At 36.6% G+C, this 22650-nt stretch overlaps 2 protein-coding genes across 2 annotated transcripts in view; both read left to right on the forward strand.

Moving 5' to 3' along the window:
* LOC144435978 (uncharacterized) overlaps positions 1 to 1456 on the forward strand; it is a 35113-nt gene extending 33657 nt beyond the window's left edge. Inside the window, exon 7 of the mRNA XM_078124629.1 lies at positions 1033 to 1456. Within this exon, the coding sequence (XP_077980755.1) occupies positions 1033 to 1063 (31 nt within the window). The 3' untranslated portion in view covers positions 1064 to 1456. The remainder of the gene's footprint in view (positions 1 to 1032) is intronic.
* Positions 1 to 22650, forward strand: part of LOC144435392 (transient receptor potential cation channel subfamily M member 8-like) — a 103016-nt gene that overhangs the window by 54885 nt on the left and 25481 nt on the right. The window contains exons 2-3 of the mRNA XM_078123988.1: positions 18741 to 18852; positions 22164 to 22401. Coding sequence (XP_077980114.1) covers positions 18757 to 18852; positions 22164 to 22401 — 334 coding nt within the window. The 5' untranslated portion in view covers positions 18741 to 18756. The remainder of the gene's footprint in view (positions 1 to 18740; positions 18853 to 22163; positions 22402 to 22650) is intronic.

The raw sequence follows: 22650 nt of genomic DNA on the forward strand, positions 1-22650 counted from the left end.
AAGTTAGCTTGTTCATCTCTTACCATGACAGTCTGGGTATGAAAACACTCAGCGAAGGCTGGGTTTATCCAAACCAAGATTTTAATCCTAATCTGGTGTAATGTCCATGATTCTATCAAACAACTCAAGTATTCCATACTCTGGTTTCTGCTTTCATCACAAAAATACTAGTTACAGAGTGCTGTATTGTCTAGTTGCTAGACCCGCGGACAGGTGTGCTAATTTAAAAAAAACGACCATACATCGCATAGCCAAGGGCTGCCGGAGTGGACTGTGAACACAGTCATGCCTTGGCTTTTGTTTAAACCTTCCAAGCACCTGAAACTAACATATTTGACCTAATTCAGCCTCAAACTATTTATCAAACAACATGAATTTGCAAGGTTTCGTTCCCTTTTCACCCTAATCCTGCCACAGCCATTATCTTTTACACAGACGTGAGCTGAAGATCGGTTATTAGTTTAAGAATTACTGTTGATATCAGAAGCCCTATCTGGCTTCACACTGTAATTTACCAGTATGTTGAATCAAAGAAGTCTCTGGTTTACTTACAAGTATACCCCACCCCACCCCCATACATGTACTATGCTTATACCAATATGATTTGAGGCTTTGGTCCATATCACTTTTGCTATTTCAATCCGACCACACAGTAATTTTAAGCTCGCACAGAGATTTTTCTCTGAGTACTGTCGCATGCTCATCTGAAAGACAATTACATAATATGATGGAATGCTGAATCTCTACATACATACATACATACATACATACATACATACATACATATATACATACATACATATGCACACACACAGACACACACACACACACATACATACATACATACATACATACATACATACATACATACACACACACACACAGATATTATACATACATTGTACCCACCTGTTGGTCACTGACCTCTTCAACTTGTTTTCGCTATGGAAAGCTACTCAGTGAACCGCTTTATTTGTTTTCAACATATTTTGAATTCATCTGACCTCTGACTCTTTTGGAATATTATTTTAGGCCAAATGTTGACGACAGTGAAGAGAAATAAACGAGTGGTGAGACGGATGAAACAATTGTTGAGGCTGAGGAAAAGGTTAAAGAGGCGGGTGAACAAATTTCTGAGAATGGTGGCAGGTTTGGTGATGACTACGACCATACTATGGACAAAGGGGGGTTCACATTTGGACACTCAATACCATTATAGCTATATACTTTCTGAGGGGTAAAGTAGGAAATATGTGGTCATTTATATATAGACTGGGGCTATAGATAACTGTGTTTATCCACATTTAGAAGGTGGATCATATTTGGACACACAATAGCATCATAGCTATATACTTTCTATGGGGTAAAGTAGGCAATATGTGGTCATTTATATATAGACTGGGGCTATAAATAACTTTATCCACATTTAGAAGGTGGATCATATTTGGACACACAATAGCATCATGGCTATATACTTTCTATGGGGTAAAGTAGGGAATATGTGGTCATTTATATATAGACTGGGGCTATAGATAACTGTGTTTATCCACATCATTTAGAAGGTGATTCATATTTGGACACAATAGCATTATAGCTATATACTTTCTATGGGCTAAAATAGGGAATATGTGGTCATTTATATATAGACTGGTACTATAGATAACTGTTTATCCACATCATTTAGAAGGTGGATCATATTTGGACACACAATAGCATTATAGCTATATACTTTCTATGGGGTAAAGTAGGCAAAATTTGGTCATTTATATATAGACTGGGGCTATAGATAACTGTGTTTATCCCCATTTAGAAGGTGGATCATATTTGGACACACAATAGCATTATAGCTATATACTTTCTATGGGGTAAAGTAGGGAATATGTGGTCATTTATATATAGACTGGGACTATAGATAACTGTGTTTATCCACATCATTTAGAAGGTGGATCATATTGGGACACAATAGCATCATAGCTATATACTTTCTATGGGGTAAAGTAGGGAATTTGTGGTCATTTATATATAGACTGGGGCTATAGATAACTGTTTATCCACATTTAGAAGGTGGATCATATTTGGACACAATAGCATTATAGCTATATACTTTCTATGGGGTAAAGTAGGGAATATGTCATTTTTATATAGACTGGGGCTATAGATAACTGTGTTTATCCACATTTAGAAGGTGGATCATATTTGGACATACAATAGCATTATAGCTATATACTTTCTATGGGGTAAAGTAGGGAATATGTGGTCATTTATATATAGACTGGGACTATAGATAACTGTGTTTATCCACATCATTTAGAAGGTGGATCATATTTGGACACACAATAGCATTATAGCTATATACTTTCTATGGGGTAAAATAGGGAATATGTGGTCATTTATATATAGACTGGGGCTATAAATAACTTTATCCACATTTAGAAGGTGGATCATATTTGGACACAATAGCATCATAGCTATATACTTTCTATGGGGTAAAGTAGGGAATATGTGGTCATTTATATATAGACTGGGGCTATAGATAACTGTTTATCCACATTTAGAAGGTGGATCATATTTGGACACAATAGCATTATAGCTATATACTTTCTATGGGGTAAAGTAGGGAATATGTCATTTTTATATAGACTGGGGCTATAGATAACTGTGTTTATCCACATTTAGAAGGTGGATCATATTTGGACACACAATAGCATTGTAGCTATAAACCATAAAGTAGGAATATCGGGGTTTAAATCTCTGTACACATTGGCTCAGTCATACACACACTAATTGCATACTCACATAAAAACAGAAATGCAAACTTCTCAACTTCTATTAAAATACAGTTTAAATCTCATAAATCATCAATTAGTCACTGCCCAAGTGGTAATGATACGGACTAAATAATGATGATTTGTGGCCCTTGATGGTGCATCCTTTGGCACACCTATCAGCGATGATGCCCCTTCACTTCGAGAGTGGATAGGCCCTTCACCCATTTTTGACAACCCTTTTTATGCTTGTCATATAGTCTGTGAAAAAAGGTGGAGACCCTACCTGATCTCCATGTGAGGGGGCGCATGCTTTGCGATTTTGCTTTCTACTGACTGCAATATCACCTTCTGAAACTGATGTACTAGCATCATCAGTGTTTGTGTCCTAGCGCACTTGACACATATACTGTGTTGTCATAACAGCTGCATAAAACTTTTTTTCTAAACCTGATATGCTTGAGCTCTTATTGAGCATAGCTCTCCTTCTTGACAATTTCAGCAATCTTAAAAATTAAAATTAAACAATAAATGTAAATCACTGAAACAGGATGAAATTTGAAACTACATTTGTCACCTACTAGTGACACCACTGGAAACATCACTACTTATCAAACCTAACTGACACTTAAGGGGAATGCAGCTCTTGGAAATACAGGTCTTTTCATAAACTATGGGTTCTGCAGAGTCATTTAATGGTTTTGCATCACAGTTTCATAGAAACAGAGAGTTAAAGATGAGATCTTGCACGGCATCTTTTACTCTGGGACACTGCGTTATGAGTATTCAGTAGATCCATGAACATGTAAAAGTTAAACATTGAATATTCATGAATACTTATCCACAGGTAAAGTGTAGTTGAATACTTAAGAAAATTCAATGTTCATAGATCTCTTGAATAACCGTAGGCAAAAGAAGTGATAGAAAAGTCCATCTTTAACCTTCTTTTGCTATGAAACTGCAAACAATATAGGTGATGTACCATAGAATGACTCATTACAACCCAAAGTTGTAATCACATGCATCATGATCTAACCAGACTGTTACTGGCAGTGACAGTTAAAAGCCAAAGCCATGTGTACATCTAAGTAACCTCTCATAAAGTAATATTATACTACAAAATCCATATCTTGGAAAAACATATCCCAAAAATTGTTTTTAAGCACAACTGAACTGATGTGGTTCAGTAGTGCTATAGGCATGGCATAGTGTCTGTCTGTGTGTGTGTGTAACAACTTAAAGTCAAAAAAACGCAACAAGACCGATTGCCATATTATTTGGTGGGTGTATTAGCTTGGGTGTCTAGTTGGGAAATTGTTCAAATGAAAATGATCTTACCACCGGTGTATGATTTTTGGTCAAAAGACTTAAACTCAAAAAGTACTGGGCAGATCGGTCTGAAATTTGGTGGGAACGTTTTTAGGGGTGCTTACATTAAAAATTCTTCATAATATGATGATTCCATCAGTGATATACAAATTAGGGCTAAAATGTGTATTTTTGGTCAAAAATCTTTAATTCCAAAACGACTGAGCAGATTTGGCTGAAATTTAATGGGGATGAATCTGTTGATGCATAGATGAAGAAATATTAACCATATAATGATCTCTGTGATATGCACATTAGGTGTAAAAATGTGAATTTTGGTCAAAAACTTATATCTCAAAAAGTACTCAGTCAATGAGACTGAAACTTGGTGAGATGTTTCTAAAAGTGTTATTCTGCAGGTTTTCTTCAAAGTTTTTTGACACAATTGGCCCTAACAACCATGACCACGTCCTTAGCAACAGCCAATGGCAGTATATTTTGGTCAAATAACATCTGGTGGGCAAGTGAGTAAACATTCAAAATATGTTTGCAAATACCCCTAGCAACCATGACCACGCCCATAGCAACAGCCAAATGGTGGTGTATTTCACAAAGATAACAGGGATTCTTAGACAAGTGAACAAACATTCAAAAAGTGTATGCAAATATGCCTAGCAACAAGACCAAGTCCATGCAACAGCCAAATCACATATATTGCAAAGATAACAACAGGGATTAATAGACAAGTGAATAAACATTCAAAAATGTATGTAAATGTGCCTAGCAACAAGACCATGACCATAGCAATAGCCAAATGATCAGGTATATTGCAAAGATTACAACAGGGTTGGATAGGCAACTGGATTGTCATTCAGCACATGAACACCTATACCTAGCATGGATCAGCATTTGGGTAAACATTTTTAAAAACTGTATAATTGTGCTACAATGCCATTGGGCGCTATTTTTAAAAATGTCTTGCCTGTAACTTTCTCCAATTAAATTCTTCTTGTTTGCCTTTGTTGATTCGCTGCTTCTGCTTTCTCTTGGAAAATAAATATGTTCGCAGTGTAACTGTCAAGAAAAAATACAGATCATTGAGTAAGCTTATATTTGGCATATATACCTCTACAAAGATTAGTCATCAGAAATGTGAAATTTGCTTACAAAGGGCTGTACAATATGAGGAACTACATGGTAATAATGCAAGAGCATTTAATTTGTGGAGGTTACTGACTGCATTAGCTTGAATTGGTGATACTTTTGACATCATTAGCCAACAAGTAAAGAGGAGAAAGTATTATTTCTGAATTGACATACTCAAATAAAGTGGCCATATGGATGAGAATTTGGTATTTATTTTGGATTTTTATTTTACACTATGTTTTTATACTTGAAAAAATAATGCGAAAGAGCATATACCAAGTCCATGTTCATAACTCATTACATTGAAAAAAGATGGAAAAAGTGTAAAAAGTTTGTTATTGTACGTACAATAACAAACATTTTATACATTGTTTAATGTTTTGCAGTTTATTGAGTTATGAACATAGACTTAGTATATGTTATTTCACATTATTTTTTCAAGTAGAAAAACATAGTGAATTTGTTTTATCAAATAAAAATCCAAAATAAATACCAAATTCTCATCCATGTGGCCAGTTTGAAGGCAATCATAGAATGTGATTGGCTCTTTGAAGCAATGTTACTTCCATGCTTGGGTCAAGTAAAGGTCAAATGATTGTTGATCATAGGGATCATAAAACACAGGAGCATTTTTATTTGCTTCATAAAGCCTGTAATGGCTTGTCCTGATAGTAATTATTTAGCCTTTCAGCCAGACCAATGTAGTGAAGTAACATGTCAAACTTTAAAATTGTTCTAGAACAGGTATGCTTATTGATAATAAATAAAATTTGGGAAGAAAAATTGCACAATGTAGTAAGTATTTTTCATTAGAAGTTATATGTTCGGTTGGCTGGACCTTCCCTGATAATTAACTGAGGTAAATAACTTGTATGTAATTGAAAGAACTTGCCCACTATGTCTCTTCATTTTCATCAGGTAGCTGACTTCCTACAGCTTCCTTAATATTCGAGTTAATTTGTAAGTTCGTCTCATACCCTCCATGTCAACATCACTGTAGAGGGTACAGAGTATGAACTAACTACAACCACACATCTCATGTTTTTTTTATAAATTATACACAACTTTCATGTATAATGACAATGACGTCTTATATTGGTTATACACACAACAGCTGGTGTCCCAGCTTCTATCATGCATTCTCTTCTAAAATTGAAGACACTGAATGAACCATGTGCTGTGGAGATAAAATGACAATTTCTGTCAATATCATGATCCAATTCTTGGAAGACATATCATTGAATACAATGTAGACACATTTCTAAAGCGTTTTGAACACAGAGTGGGAAAGCACTATAGAAAAACCAACATTAATATTGTAGATGGAACAAGCTGCATGCTACAGCCTAATACAAACAAACAACTGTTAAAATCTTTTGTTGAAACACAGACAAACTGTCCATGGCCAAGACAATAAATTCACACTTGGATAATAGCTTGGACTTAAGTAAACAAAACACAGACAATCATAGTGTCCAGTAGCCATACAGATAATCATTAGCAGCCAACAGGTCATACTCTCACCCCCTTGTCAAGTGTTTCACACCATCCCACATTCGAACACATGCACAAATACTTTGTTGTCACAGACACTGTCTATAACTAGACAATATAGTATTTAAAGCCCAATCACTTCGCTCAAGAATATTGCATATTGTTAAGGAATGGGTATGAGCATAGACAGTAGAGGGGGAGACCCCTCTACTGTCTATGGTATGAGTATGGTTTCGGCATATTTTGAGCAAAGTATACTGCAAATAGAAATGTGCACTGGGGTTGGGAGGATGGGTCGCTCCAAATCGTTTTGGCGTAGTTGCAACGTACATACATGTATATCTCTAAAGATGCCTGGGGTCATATTTCGATGCTATATCCATTCATCATCACCCTTGTCCCCCCCCCCCCCCCCTTTCTCTGTGCGAGGAAATGACAACTGATGATCTGGTTCTTCTTTCTGCCTTTTATATTGTTTTATTATTTCATGAATATGTATATTTTCAACATCTGGTGTAATGTTTTCGCTATGTGATTGGGCTTTGAATAATATAGTATTTAAAGCCCAACCGCTTCGCTCAAGAATATTGCCTATTGTTAAGGAATTGGTATGAGTATGGTTTCGGCAATTCCCTTGCCGTATTATACTGAACAAACACTCCATTTCATTACTCTCCCACACACTTCCAATTCCTAAAATCTCTCCCTTTCCTTACAGGTAACCGACTATCACAACCAGTAATAAATGCTTTAATCCTTCGTTTATTATTATCATTGTTTTGTATAATATACATACAGATTCATTTTGTATTCATCTATTCAACTTTTGTGTTATTTCCATCCCAAAACTAAAAAGCAGGTAAAAAAAAACTTTCAGTTGTTCAATCTCTTCGTATCTCTTAGTTATTGCCTGATTTGTATCCACTACCTGAGAAAGATGTTGACCTGGGTTATCAACACACATTACATTTGCTAGTTTTGTGTAATATTTTGACATCTCTTCCGATCTCCAACCTATGTGATGCATAAGTTCCTTTAAATTTGTCCCTGCCATAGCCAAAGTAATTGCGCATGCGCTCCTGCAGCTGTGAGGTGTTTCACCAGTATCGATGTTTAAATCTTGCAGGTACCTTTTTAGACGCTGGTAAGCCAGCTGCGATGAAAATGTTTTTTGTTCTACCTGCCCACATGGCGTCGTTGGTCGGAAGAGATGACCTTTTGAAAGGTCTATTCCTAATTCTTTAGCTAACATGATATACTGTTCTATTGTGTTAACTGGACACATGAGTTGATCCGCACACCGTTTTACGGCGAACATATTTGTGCCTGCTCCTCTAAGAGTTTTCCCAAAAGTGTGAGTAAAGACTAGGCCGGAAACGTCATCAGGATAACGGAGTATTTCTTGCGTTTTTACGTGACCGAAATCACCTGTCCTATCGCCTGGAAAAAAAACAGTAGCTTAAAAAGGGCTAAATCTCTAGCAAGTACGTATAACCGACTAGGGGAGGTATACGTAGCAGATAAGATTTTGCTTAAGATATGATTAACAATAATTCTTATTTTTTCTATGAACATAGGAGGGGCGTGTTTAGGTGTAACGTGTGCCTTCGCCTGTTCCTCTGACATTTTCTTAACATATCTTTCTACAATCAGTGTTTCTACTGGATTTCGTCGCTGTAATCTTTGTTCAGAAAACACAACCTGGTAATATGATTTCAGTTTTGACACCATATTTCGCAATGTCGCGGCTTTTAACCGTTTTGGGCATGAACATGGTGACACTGCCGGATTTCCAAGATACTGACAGATATCTTTATGTATTTGGGTTTTTGCGTCCTTGTCCTTGTATATAAAAAATCTGACAATATCTTCAGGGTTCGCGTCTACTAGCCTGAGTGGATTCGGGAGTATTAGGAGGAAATTTTCGAGTTGTTTGATTAAAGACGTTTTTTGTTTTTCATATGCCGATTTTTCTCCTAAGAGTTCGTACATGCGTTGATCAATGGTTTGTACATCTAGAAGTTGATTATAGTCTTTTGGGGGGTTTTGTTAATCCCCCGGCTGAGTCTACGAGGCTAGAGTTGCACAATTTACAATAAAGTTTTTCGTTTTCATTCATGCTTCCACATATCCAACAGATCATCTGTAAGATAAAGGGGAAACGTGACAGCCATACTTGAAACATGATTGTATGTAAAGTTTTTAGAATTCCACAGCCTGAAGTTCACAACTTAGTTGGATATCAACGTATCCTTGCCGTGATGGAGCCAAAATGATCCCAATTTGTCCTATTCTACCAACAATTTTTGAGCATTTCGCATGTTGCTGAATGGGAACCCAAAATGGCTCCAAGAACCGCTTTCTTGGAACAATGACCGTATAATAGGCGTAGCGTGTAATCTATTGTTAACTATATGCTTTATTAACGGGTGCACCAATTTAAAGTGGCCATATGGATGAGAATTTGGTATTTATTTTGGATTTTTATTTGATAAAACAACTTCACTATGTTTTTCTACTTGAAAAAATAATGCGAAAGAACATATACCAAGTCCATGTTCATAACTCAATACATTGCAAAAAGATGCCCAAAGTGCAAAACGTTTGTTATTGTACGTACAATAACAAACATTTTACACATTGTTTAATGTTTTGCCAATTATTGAGATGTGAACATGGACTTGGTATATGTTATTTTACATTATTTTTTCATGTAGAAAAACATGGGGAAGACGTTTTATCATTTAAAAATCCAAAATAAAGACCAAATTCTCATCCATATGGTCACTGTGAATGGCGGATAAACATAATTATAATACATCACCAGATTGAAATTATGACTAAAGAAATTAACGCCTTCACGCTGTTACCTTGTGGGAAGGGGGCAATAAAACGTGGCAGCTTTGCGTTAGAACTACATGCCATCGCATCTATGTTGTGAGGACCGAATTCTCTATCCACATATTCCCATGCTGTATCGGATAGTGCCATGTTAATGTAGCTTAAATCACGTGACGGGGCGTCGGCAGGGTTCTCAACGGACCTAACATATTCAAGTGTCAATTTTGAGTTCTTCTCTAAACACAACCGGAATATCTTCTTAATTATGTCATTTAGGGCTACCGACTTTGTACTAAAGCCCGATATAAAGCCTCTGCTTCTTTTACTACGATGGGCAGCTGGCGGAAATGTGGTTCCCACATGTGACCAATGACCTGTGTTTGCAGTTCATTATCTATCCCATTCAGAACTGCTCCCCATTTGAAGTCACTGGAATCTGTATATATCTGAAGTGTGAGATGCTTTTCCGACAACCATTGAAATGAGCCTGCGAATTCGATAATTTTCTCCCATTCTGTTAATTCTCCTTTAAGTGCGTCTCGTATTTGGATAACATTTTTTGCACTGGAGCTTGCTGAAGCCATGGCTTTTGCCATATGCCTTATAAATATTCCTGCACACGGAATGTAAAGGAGATACATTTCTCCATTAATTTTTGAATAGTCACAACATTTACTATACGGGATGATATAGTATCGTGCAATAAAACGAGGAATTTTTCTTTCTTGTCTTGTGGTAACGCAAATGATTTCGTTACCGTATCTACTATTAAACCCAACATGACCAAAAATGTTGTAGGTATCAAAACACTTTTGCTTAGAGCTCTGAAATAACCTGCATCTAAGCATGATTTAGCCAGTATAAATGCTGCTGATTCTGCTAATTCATATAATAATAATAATAATAATAATGTTGGTTTCTTATATAGCGCTTTCCCACTCCGTGCTCAAAGCGCTTTACAATTATTACCCCTGGCTCGGATCAGAACGGCACAACGGCCCTTTAGTCTTCCTCAACTCCCCGGGGAGCATACAATCCATTGCAGCCATTTAAGCGCATAGGATTAAAGCCTTCACATTGCAACCTACATCCTACCAGGTCCCCAGTTATACAGCTGGGTTGACTGAGGCACAGTCGTGGTTCAAATCTTGCCCAAGGACTTTAGCCACTCAGAAACAAACAGCAGGCAGCGACGGGGCTCGAACCTGCAACCTGTAGATTCCAAGCCGGTCACGCTAACCATTCACCCATCATGACTCCATGAATGACTGAATGTCGGACGAGGGTGGTTTTGTTGCCTCAATACCATTTGGCCCCCATGTCTGTCATCTATATACTAGTATTGTATATTGGGAACACCAAGTGACCGAGCGTAACTAGTTACACAATAACCTAATGTATGGTACACGAACGCCGACAATTTCCATCCAAAAGGTAGTGTGATACTCACATACCAGGTTCCAGCCCATTGAAAACCTAACAGCGGTCTATCTGCATTTGCAATTTTAACGTGGTCATAGCCACTCTTATCGTCACATTTAAAGTGACAATCACCCTCCTGCAGGTATCTGGTAACCTCCACTAAACTATCCAATTTAAAAGGCTCAGATTTTATCCAACAATTTAGGTACCGCATATCTATACACATGCATGTTTTTTTTGGTTCTATGGTGATTGGCATTACTAGTGCTGGAGGAGGATCATTGCCTACACATCCCCATACTGAGATAACCCCTGACTGTATACGTTCAGCTATCGTGGTGGATATGAAACTTCAAACATTTTGGCAGTTTTGATTATTTTGGAACTGGAAAATTCTACAAGGAGGAGTTGGATTGTCATATTGTAACCCTTTATCTGTTCCTCTGAAATGCGTGAAATATTGTGATATTTTTACACCATCAATGAGCCAACTTACAGTCAAACCATGATGTGACATTTTCAGCACAACTGAACTTCTTAGGTTCAGTAGTGTTATAGGCATCGCAAAGTGTCTGTGTGTGTGTGTGTGTGTGTGTGTGTGTGTGTGTGTGTGTGTGTGTGTGTGTGTGTGTAAAAAGTCAAAAAATGCTGGACCAATTGCCATGGTATTTGGTGGGTATGTAACCTTGGGTGACTAGTTGGGACATTGTTCAAATCAAAATGATCTTATCACCAGTGTGTGATTTGGGTCAAAAGTGTGATTTTGGTAAAAAAAACAACACTTAAATTTAAAAACTATTTGGCAGATCGGTCTGAAATTTGGTGGGAATGTTCTTAGTGGTGTTTAGATTAAGAATTGTTCATGACATGATAATCCCGTTATTGATATCCGATTAGGTATTAAAATGTGTGTTTTTGGTCAAAAACCTTTAATTCGAAAACTACTGAGCAAATTGGGCTGAAATTTGGTTGGAATCTTCCTCAGGGCGTTTGTTTTCAGAGTTGTTCATAACATGATGATCCCATCAGTGATATGTAAATTATGGCTAAAAATGTGTATTTTTGTAGAAAGTGTATAATTCCGAAATAGTTGAGCAGAATGGGCTGAAATTTAATGGGGGTGCATCTGGGTATGTGTAGATGAAGCTGTATTCACAACATGATGATACCATCAGCGATATGCAAATTAGGTCTAAAAATGTCAATTTTGGTCAAAAACCTATATCTAATTCTTGAAATTGCATGGTGATTGGGGTTGAAACTTGGAGAGGATGTTTTTGGATGTGTTATTCTGCAGTTATTGTTGAAAACATTATGACACAATTGGTCCTAGCAACCATGACCACACCCTTAGTAACAGTGAAACGATGATGTATATTACAAAGATAACAACAGGGATGGGTAGGTTAGTGAATACAGATTCAAAATATGTATGCAAATATGCCTAGCAATAGGACCACGCCCATAGCAACAGCTAAATGATGGTTTATATTGCAAAGATGAAAAGTGGGAAGGGTAGGCAAGTTAATAAAGATTCCAACAATGTATGCAATTATGCTCAGCAACAAGACTACGCCCACTGTTAGCAACAGCTAAATACAGTTATGCTGTAATGCCATGGCGCTATTTTTTACTGTAAAATGAGCGACCGGCCAATACACGCTAGAGCTGGAACTGAGGAGTGGTATACTAGTGATTTGCAGATGTACAACACTATTATAGTGGTGTTAGTGTTACAAACTGTTGTGCATAACTAATAAATAAACAGGATTAGCAACTTACTTACCTTAACTCTGGCTGACGACTTTACTTTTTTCTTCGCCTTCTGGGGATCGTTGTACGGTTCTGTAAGCTCATCATGTCTGTTCAGGATTGACTCTGTGTTTGCAAAGATTCGTTTAAGTGCTGACACTCCCTATAAAGCACAGGGAGATCAGGCTCGGTTAGTTTTGTTTACAAATACAAACAAATAAATAAATAAATGAATAAATAAATAAATAAATAAATAAATAAAGCGATAAATGAGTAGATAAATACATGAATAAACAACAACAAACACACACACACACACACACACACACACACACAAACAAACAAACACTACCCCTCAACGTAATAGTCATCAATTATGGAAAGACCCCTAGGGCCTAGATGTTCATGGTCATCGCCATTGACTCTGTCGCGTGTTTCATGCACCAGAAGAAATGTGTTATGCCAGCAACTATATTGATATGGGAACGAAGAGGAAATATTAGTGTACAATAACAACCCTCCACGACTCACTCCAGTTAATTGATATACATTTTTTTCTATACACTTTACCGTGTCATCATACGATTAGTACGAGTCGTAACCCGGGGTCTCAACGCAAGCACATCAGTTTCTATATTAAGTTTGTGATCAATATGGTTCCCTTACCTTTATCTGGGAGTTCAGGATGCCATGATTTTCCACGGTTTTCTGAGTTTCTGAACTGATCGCTTTCAATTTTGTAACTATGAGGTAAATGCATAAGTTTCTTAGACTGTCGTTGGTCGATATGTGACTCTAGATCTAGAGGTAATACAGTTCACGCTCAAAAAGTATGTACTGATAGTCAAACTGGAGACATCATTTCCGTATTTCAATAAAATCCTCCATAAAACAAGTGTGTAGTGTTGGATACCCTTCAAATTGTGTTTTCAAGTCTCCTTATTAAGCAAAACTCTCCTGGTTATACATGTATGTGGTTCAGCGAGTAGAATGAAAACTTGGACAATACTCACAATGTCACGTCATTAGCACTCACAGTGTCTGGTCTTTCTTCTCTAAGAAACTTGTTCACTGACGCATTTTGGTCGTGAGCATACACGAGAATCGATATACCTATGTTAAAGACACAGAAAACCTAACTTAATCTAACAGTCGATACTTATTCTAACAAATAACTTCTTTTCGTAAATAGCTTAGAAAGGTTGGTAATGTACCTTCATCATCACACCAAGTCGTAACAATTTCTTAAACAAGCATCTCGTGTCTCTGGGAACATAGATCCTGTGTGCAACAATTTCCTGTTTTCTAGAACATGACACATCAAAAGTGTAACTTGCTCTGGGGTTGGAGGGGCGGTGTTTTGAAGTTGAATATGTTTTTTTTTCAAATTATCCCCCCCCACCCCAGGCTCCAATGAACAAAGCCAAAAGTAACCCTCATTAAAAGTCCATGTTTTAAAAAAACGACCGTCAACCGACCACGTGTGTATACACACGTACATATTTCACATACAACTTGTCGTATTATAATTTTATTTACCATAACACCATTTGAATGTGTTTTAATGTTAAATACATTTATTGCCTGGTTACGAGGGCACTAGTTGAAGTTTATTACCCGATAAAATATGTGTTCGTAACTCGATACATTGCAAAAAAGCTAAATAAAAAATGTGTGAAAGGTTTCCTATTGTACGTACGATAACAAATATTTTACACATAATAATTATATTAATCCTTTGCAAATTATTGACTTACAAACAAGGACATAGGTTGTTTCACATTGATTTTTCAAGTAGGAAGCTATGATAAAATAGTTTTATAACAAATTCAAAATAAAATACCCAATCCTTATCCATATGGCCACTTTAAGAAATCAACATGAATAACTTTTCGGTACAATTCTTCTTTTTCTCTTTTCATGTTAATCTGGATTTATGAACATATACATTTTATCTCAGGGTAATTCACCACACAGCATGATTTCATGAGTGACTCATTACATGAAGTTGATCTACAATAATTCTATCTAAAATTGGGCTATTTAAATTTAGCAAACGTTAACTGGAAGTGATTAAAGGGGTACAGGTGTTTTGAGGTTACATTTTTCTGCATAATCGAAAACACTCGTACTATTCTACGTATTGACATATACGTAATACCATCACTTGCAACTGACTGAACTCAAACCTGCTGGTATCAAAATATTACATATACATGAGCTGATGACGTAATTTTTCATACGTATAAAAAATGTCCCGAAGATCCCTACTATGCAGTTAACTAGTCTAACAATGCCAGAAGATGAAGACTTTCATGGACTGGACATTTATAGTATACTAGAAGAGTTTAATTGAGCTTTTATGTAAGTATTTGCACTTGAGTGAAAAAAAATCACTTACAAACATAGCTTATGCCACTTTAAGCATAGACATATATTCTAATAATGCTACATATGGTACTTGTTTGTATAATTATACACTACAGTACGAAATGTAAAAATATTGTGCAGAATCAAATAGAGAAACTTATGTTTCTATGGTTTCTGCAAATGCCGCTATCTTTCCACAATTTCATTCAGTTGTTTTTGAGGATGGTACAATGTAATTGATTAGAGTACATACAGTAGACACAAACGGACAATTCAAACACCAGATATAAAAAATATCATATTACATGCACGACACTAAAATACAGTAAAGTGTAAATAAAAGACCTACTTTTCCACACTACTCAATCAATCAATCAATCAAGTCATTTATAAAGTATCCAATATCCAATACTAAGTAAAGTTCAGAGTCGCTGTACAATTATGTATACATGTTGAAGGCTCTGCTGAAAAGATATGTTTTAAGGTTAACGTTCTTACTAAAAGAACAAGCTGTGGGCTTTTGACGTATTTCCAGTGACAAAGTGTTCCAGAGGCGCGGTGCTGCACGCGAAAAGGCACGCCAATCAAATGTAAATGGCATGAGTCTATATTTGGGCTCGTGGAGGAACGAAGTCTGCGAAGATTCGACTTTTAATACCTGAATAGTGTCTGATACATGTAAGCCTATGATGACGATTGGCCATCTGGCTTTGAATTCATAGCACTACATATATACTACTACATAATGATTTTAAATGGATAACGCTGTCTAAAACAATTTTCAATTTTGGTCGATTTAGTTAGGGGGGGGGGGGGTCTGAGGCCTGAATGATAAGAATTTAGGTTTTTTATCATACATTGAACTATTGATCTCGCCCCTGACGCGAATTGATAATTATTGCAACTACATCACGATGTACTTATCCTAATGTAAATGTATTAGTAATACAATAACATTTGGTCATGTTTGTCATGCAACGAGGACACCGGAGGTCAACTTCCTTTTTTCGTGGTACGACTTGGGTGCGTCAGACTCTTATGGTAACCTACACGTACCTTACTTCCCCTTCACACATGATAATGGTACGTTCCTATCATGATTTGCCTGCTCCTCATGCTATGGGGTCTCTATGCAGAAGCGATGTGACGTCATGACTCATTCACAGCTTGCTTTTCACACTACAACGTGACAACAATAACAATATGGCAATGTTTTGTATTACATGGTCATCTCGAAGTTTTTACTAGTATGACCTTTCTTTGAAGTACAAATGTACTAAGTATTACATAATCGGATGTATACTTACTGGTTAGGGAGCCTTCAGTAATTGCAAGGAGGGGGGGGAATTAAGCCCAGTCTGTGACATCAAATGTGACCCCCCCCCCTTTTTTTTCTGTAGTCAAAAAAAAAAAATCGCGGATAGTTTTTTAAAGAAATTTATTGTTTACCGGCACTATCATCACACCACAGTGAGTGTGTGTGTGTTTGTATTAAATCAATGCCTGCATATGGATGTCATTGACAGAGCTGAAGGCCAAAACTCCCAAAGACGAGATAAGCACATAACTGACAACCTCGGGACTGAGGTCAACATCTCAACTCCATCACAGTATCATAATAATTATCATGTTATGATATTACCCTGTAATAATCCCATCAATACGACTGCTCTTCTAAATCGACCACCAACAGAATCATTCAAAATGTAATTATTTTTCTCATCCTAGCATTCAAGTCGACCACAACAAAATCATTCTATATATTTGTCTTCTTTTTTTCATTTCGACCACCAAATATAACCATCGATCAGGGGAGCTTTATTTTTACGAATCCTAAATAAAAGTGAAGAAACTTAAAATGATTGGTGAAGAAGAAAACTGATTACAATGTTTGACACATTCACGTCTTGCAATTCAACCTGCAAAATTGCAAATTAATATCCATAAATCAAGTAATTCGACCACAAACAAATCTTAATTATTAAAAATCTGGCCGAATTGGTAGGATTATTCACAGACAAGTAAGTCTGTGGATTATTACGGTACTTTACAATGGTGGCAGTGATGGGACTTGGTAGCAGTAGGATTTGGAAGTTGTGGCAGCGATGGGACCGTTCCAAATAACAAAATAATGCAAAGTTAATAGATAAAAATGAGTCAAAGTAAAATGTGACCCTCCCCTAATTTCCATTTTTTAAAATACGGCCCTCCCCCGAGTAACGATTTGTAACAAGTGGCCCCCTAATTCCCCCCCCATGTAATTACTGAAGGCTCCCTTGCGCAGCGCCATAGACGACCGTGACAAGTTGTGAAGTTCATCACTTTCACTCCCACCGTCCCAGTATATACTACTAGTACAGTACGGACGGTACGGCAGACTTTCTGACACTTCGCCGGTTGACACCGTTACGGGACAAATGCAGAGGTGAGTATCCCGAGTCGTGTATAATACTTATTATAAGATAGAAGTTTCAGCCCTACCGTGGTTAGTCCTGCTTGCATACGGAGGAATTCGGGACTCGATTCTGACAATTGTCCCTCCCCCTCCGTCAAGTCAGTAATACAGACTCGTGCACCGTCATGTAAGCAGGACTATACCGTGGTTAATCACAAAGTTGATTACAAGATATTTTTATCAGGAAGTACGCGGGGGAGGTACGTTGCTCCGCGGCTCCTAGACGTTTATAAATACGGTACTGTCGGTCAGTGGTACATGGTGTAGTCTAGTGTACCATGGATGTATTTCTGCTTGCAGACGGAATAAGTCGGGAGTCGATTGATTCTGATATTGTATCTTTCCTTCTATCGTCAGAACCGAGTTTCGTACTCCGTTTGCAAACAGGACATATCCATCCACCCATGCTATGCATGCATGGCCATGGGTATATGGGTAAGCCACAGACAACTAACTGTGTGTTAGTTATGGGTAAGCGAATTACACTGTTGTACCTGAGGTCACAGGTCAGCTCGTTAAATCAATCACGTACCTGAAGTCACAGGTCAGCTCGTTAAATCAAACACCCGTTTTGTAAATATACAGTTGCTCTGCACACTCACATTGACAGTCGGTGTACATGAAGGCCAAATAGAAAAGGGATGATGGTTATAACTAATATAAAAAAAATAGTAACGGAAGTTCTCTTACGATCGATCGTGTGTTCGTAAGCTTTAATAGTTGATCCATGCAAAGGGCACTCAGGCTTAGTCATTTATGTTTACGAAAACAAACAAAGTAAATAAATAAATAAATAAACAAACAATAAATAAATAAATAAATAAATACTGACAAGCATCAAGAAGAGAGTACATGTAGTTACAAGTCATTGTATGCAATTGCCAAGAAACACACAATTCAAACTTAATTTATACATTGTTCTGTGGAGGTCCTAGTCTATCAGCTAGCCCTCGGATGTTCTTCCGATAAAATACGACACACAGCCGAACAACGCTATCGAGGATGGAACATCCGAGGGCAGGCCCTCACATGCAAACTTCGTTCGCTTATAGTTATAGCATCGAAAGAAAGCCCGAACGTCTAGCAGCAAGACTATGGAGGTCCTTGCCATGATGGACATGTGGCATAATTATGGACTGTTACATGTATGTTCTTGGATTACCCACTGTATTTGTGTTATTTTGTAGACAAATAAAGTGCATCATGGCTGACTTTCCAACCGGTTATATACGTGTCCCATTGCAAGGAACCAGTGGGAGTGAAGATGCTACTGATGGAGGATCACAAACTAACCGTCAGGTGAATGAGGTTATAATATAATTCCATAATTTAGAAACGCATTTAAATGGAAAAGTCCATCGTAGACACTTAACCACTTTAATTGATGTCTAGCCCTAAAAAAAATTGTAAGGTTCCATGCAGTTACCCAACCCAACCTAGTTTTTCATGTCGTCGAATCCTAACCTTTTTTTGTGTATTCAAGAAAAAAATAATAAAATTGCGAAATTTGTGGTCTCGCAAAAAATAGTGGATGCAGAAACTTAAACATCAACTTAAAAAGACAATATAAAACTGTTATTCCAATCTGTAATTGCTGTACATCTGATGAGAAGAAACCAATAACACAGAGACCATATAGAAAGCAATGGAAAATATAACTACATGTACCTCAATCTATAGACATTTACACTTTGTACCAAAACAATGTAGCCAACAGAACAAATTATAATGTAAATATTCAGCAACTAAATTTGAATGTACATGGCAACTGATGCAATGTGTAGATCAGTATTAGAGTAGTTAAAAAGGTAAGAGTTGTGCCTATATAATATGTTTATATGCACTAACGTTGTGAGTATGTCTTGTATCAGCAGCTTTACTTGTATTTGATTCTCATAGCTTTTGTCATTTACACCACCACGGTTTTCCGTACACAAGTATATTGAATCACATAATACTTCGTCCACATATGAAGATTCATGGGTCACTCGATCTCCTCCAGCTCTGAACATCCTACTCAAAGTAGCTGTTCAGAGCTTTAGGAGAGTGACCCATAATAACTCAGTGTGTAATGTTTAGTTCACTTTCTGAACACTCCAGTTCAAACGTTACTTTTTGTATGTAGGGTTCTATAAAACTGAGATCACCACAGTATGCCACTGCTTAATTGACAATGCCAAGTTCAAAATTAGGAGGTTATGATACATCATTTTAGCTGTAAAATACATTATGTTCATTATAAGTTGTCACAACAAGTTGAACTTTATGGAAAGCTTCATGTTGTTAATTATATAATAGGGTGTAGCTAGAAGTTACCTTTTGACAAGGGTCATTGATATTCATCTGATTACAAAAGCATACACATTTTATTGCACACTAAATCAACTCTATGCCAACAAACATGCTAATTTGCTTTGCAAGTTTGAAATGTTTTATTTAGATGAGACTCAGATTGAAACAATTACACCCTCATTCATTGAGATAATTGACAAATTGCATTAAAGGAAATCAGTGAATATGCTGCATTCTTTGGTTCACTGTATACCAGTACACATGGGTACAAAAAGAAAGCATCTAATGCTAATGTTTAAAACAAAGACAAAGATATGCAGGGGGTCGTGGGTGGTATAAAATGTTTAAAGTTACTATCAAAGATGGTCCTGTGGGTGTCAAGTGACATGGGTGGTGTAACTTAATTCTTGAACTGTTGGACCAAATAATTCAATTATTTGTAAGTGAATAATTGTTAACTTTAAATGTTGCCTTTGCAAATTATGACTAATCCGCACTCGTCTTAATTACCAGGAAAAGTGTGTGCAGTGCCTTGCGCATGAGCAGTAGTGTCTATAGTACCTAATGGGTAGAAATAAACCCACAGCTGAGGTCTATAATAAGCAGCTGGAGTTCAGAAATCAGTCAGTAGTTAACATTATCCTGTAGCTTTCGCTTTCTACTTGAAAATAAAAGACCTCAATTAAATATCTTAAAACTGATGTGCCATGTCTCAGCTTGGCTATAAATAAGATAGAACAATAATTATACATACAACATGAATGCTGAAAGTGTGGCAATGTTGGTGTCTTCATACGATCGTAAACGTGAATTTCTAAATTGGGCAAAGATATCAAAATTATCACCACAGAGGGTGCAATTTTTTGCTGAACTAGAACAACAACGCATGTTATGTACATTTCTGTAAAGAATACTGTAAGAAAGGAAAATAATAAATATGATAAGTGATAGTATTCACCACTCTCATTGCATAATTATAGTGATAGTCAAGCTTACTCTGGTAATCGACTCAGAGTCGACTACCAGAGTCACTCCTGGCTTCAACTAAAACTATTGTCAGTAATATGCTACTGAATGGAGGTTGGTTTAATCTCAGACCACTAAAAGCTTGTAGTGGTCTGAGGTTTAATTATAATCTCAGTAGGGCAGCATCTCTGTGAGGGAAGGCTAAGTTCATATAAACCCGGGATATAAACTTGCAGTGTACTGGTTTGGGATTTCCAGGGTGCACAACAGATCATGGCACCACTATCACCAACTTGTGCACTCTACCTCGACTCTACCTATCTCATTGAAAAAATACTTGCTTGGTTTGTGTCTATCCATAGACAGTGTAGACAGTGGGGGTGGGGGGGTCCTAAAGTAAACATGAAGCCTCAATTACAGAAGTCAACATAAACAATTAGTTCACAAATGTTTGACAGTTGTAATAGTAAATACTGTACACATTGATTCCAGTAACAGTAGATTATAGTGAGTTTTTTAGTACAATTTGTTTGCCCTCAAGGATGAAAGTTTAAGTAAATTACATAAACTGTAGAAATCAGTGTTCACACAAAGAGTAAAGAATCTCTCTTTAAAGTCTCCCTTGTACCCTAGTTCAATATTTAATGATTGGTGATATATATGGTATCTATTTCCAAGTCAAGTCAAAAGTTCGTCATTTAACATCAAACTTTATGGACGGGGGAAATGGATAAAATTCCTAGACATGTGCTTGAATCGTAACCTATTAATTCAAAGAGTTTATTCAAGGATCACATAATAGTGATATATTATACTTTATAAAGTGTTATTCCTAGCATGTAGATAAAACATTCCAAAAATAAACACATGTATGCCTAGCCCATATAGTAACAGCCAAATGATGGTGTATTTTGTTAATATAGCAAAAAAGGATGAATGCAGCATGTTAATAAACATTCATAAAATAAACATCTGACTATGCCTAGCAATAAGACCCCACCCATAGTAACAGTGAAATGATGATGAAGTATATTACAAAGCTAAGAGCATTGGTTATTAGACAAATAGATAAACATATATATAGTCACCCAGGCACTAAAATACCACCCATAGCAACAGTTATGGTAAAATAATGATGTGTACTGGATACATTTAGGTAACAGGGATAGATCGGCATGTGGATAAATATTTTTGAAAATTAACAGTCAAAAAGTTTAGTTGTGCTGCAGTACCTTTGGCACTATAATCTTCTTCTCAAGACTTGTACATGTATTTATACTATTTGTGAAGATCTACATTTGTACTTCAGTCTCCTAGATGCAATATCTAGTTTCACTTTTTTTTTTCAACAGAGAAATCAAGAAACAAAAAATATCAAATATTTGCAAGTGAAGAAGGATAATACAACTGACTATACGAAAGAGAATATACACAAGATATTGTTGAAAGTGAAAGATGCGCTTGGTTTCCAAGACTTCTGTAGCATCCCAGATGTTGTTTATTGTATTATGTCATCTGAATCAGAAGTCCGTGTACCTACACAGATGAAAACATTCCTTCAAAAAGTGTTGGAGAGTGCATTACAAACTGGTATGATCAAATTTATTAATAACACATGTACTGTACTCAGGTGAACTTAAAAATCTGTTTTAGTGCTCGAGTTATGTATGTATGTATGTATGTATGTATGTATGTATGCATGCATGTACATGTATGTATGTATGTATGTATGTATGTATGTGTGTGTTGTGTATGTATGTATGTATGTATGCATGCATGCATTGTATGTATATGTACGTATGTACGTACGTACGTACGTACGTACGTATGTATGTATGT

This window comes from Glandiceps talaboti, chromosome 5, assembly GCF_964340395.1.
Source record: "Glandiceps talaboti chromosome 5, keGlaTala1.1, whole genome shotgun sequence".
In the NCBI taxonomy this organism is placed as follows: domain Eukaryota; kingdom Metazoa; phylum Hemichordata; class Enteropneusta; family Spengelidae; genus Glandiceps; species Glandiceps talaboti.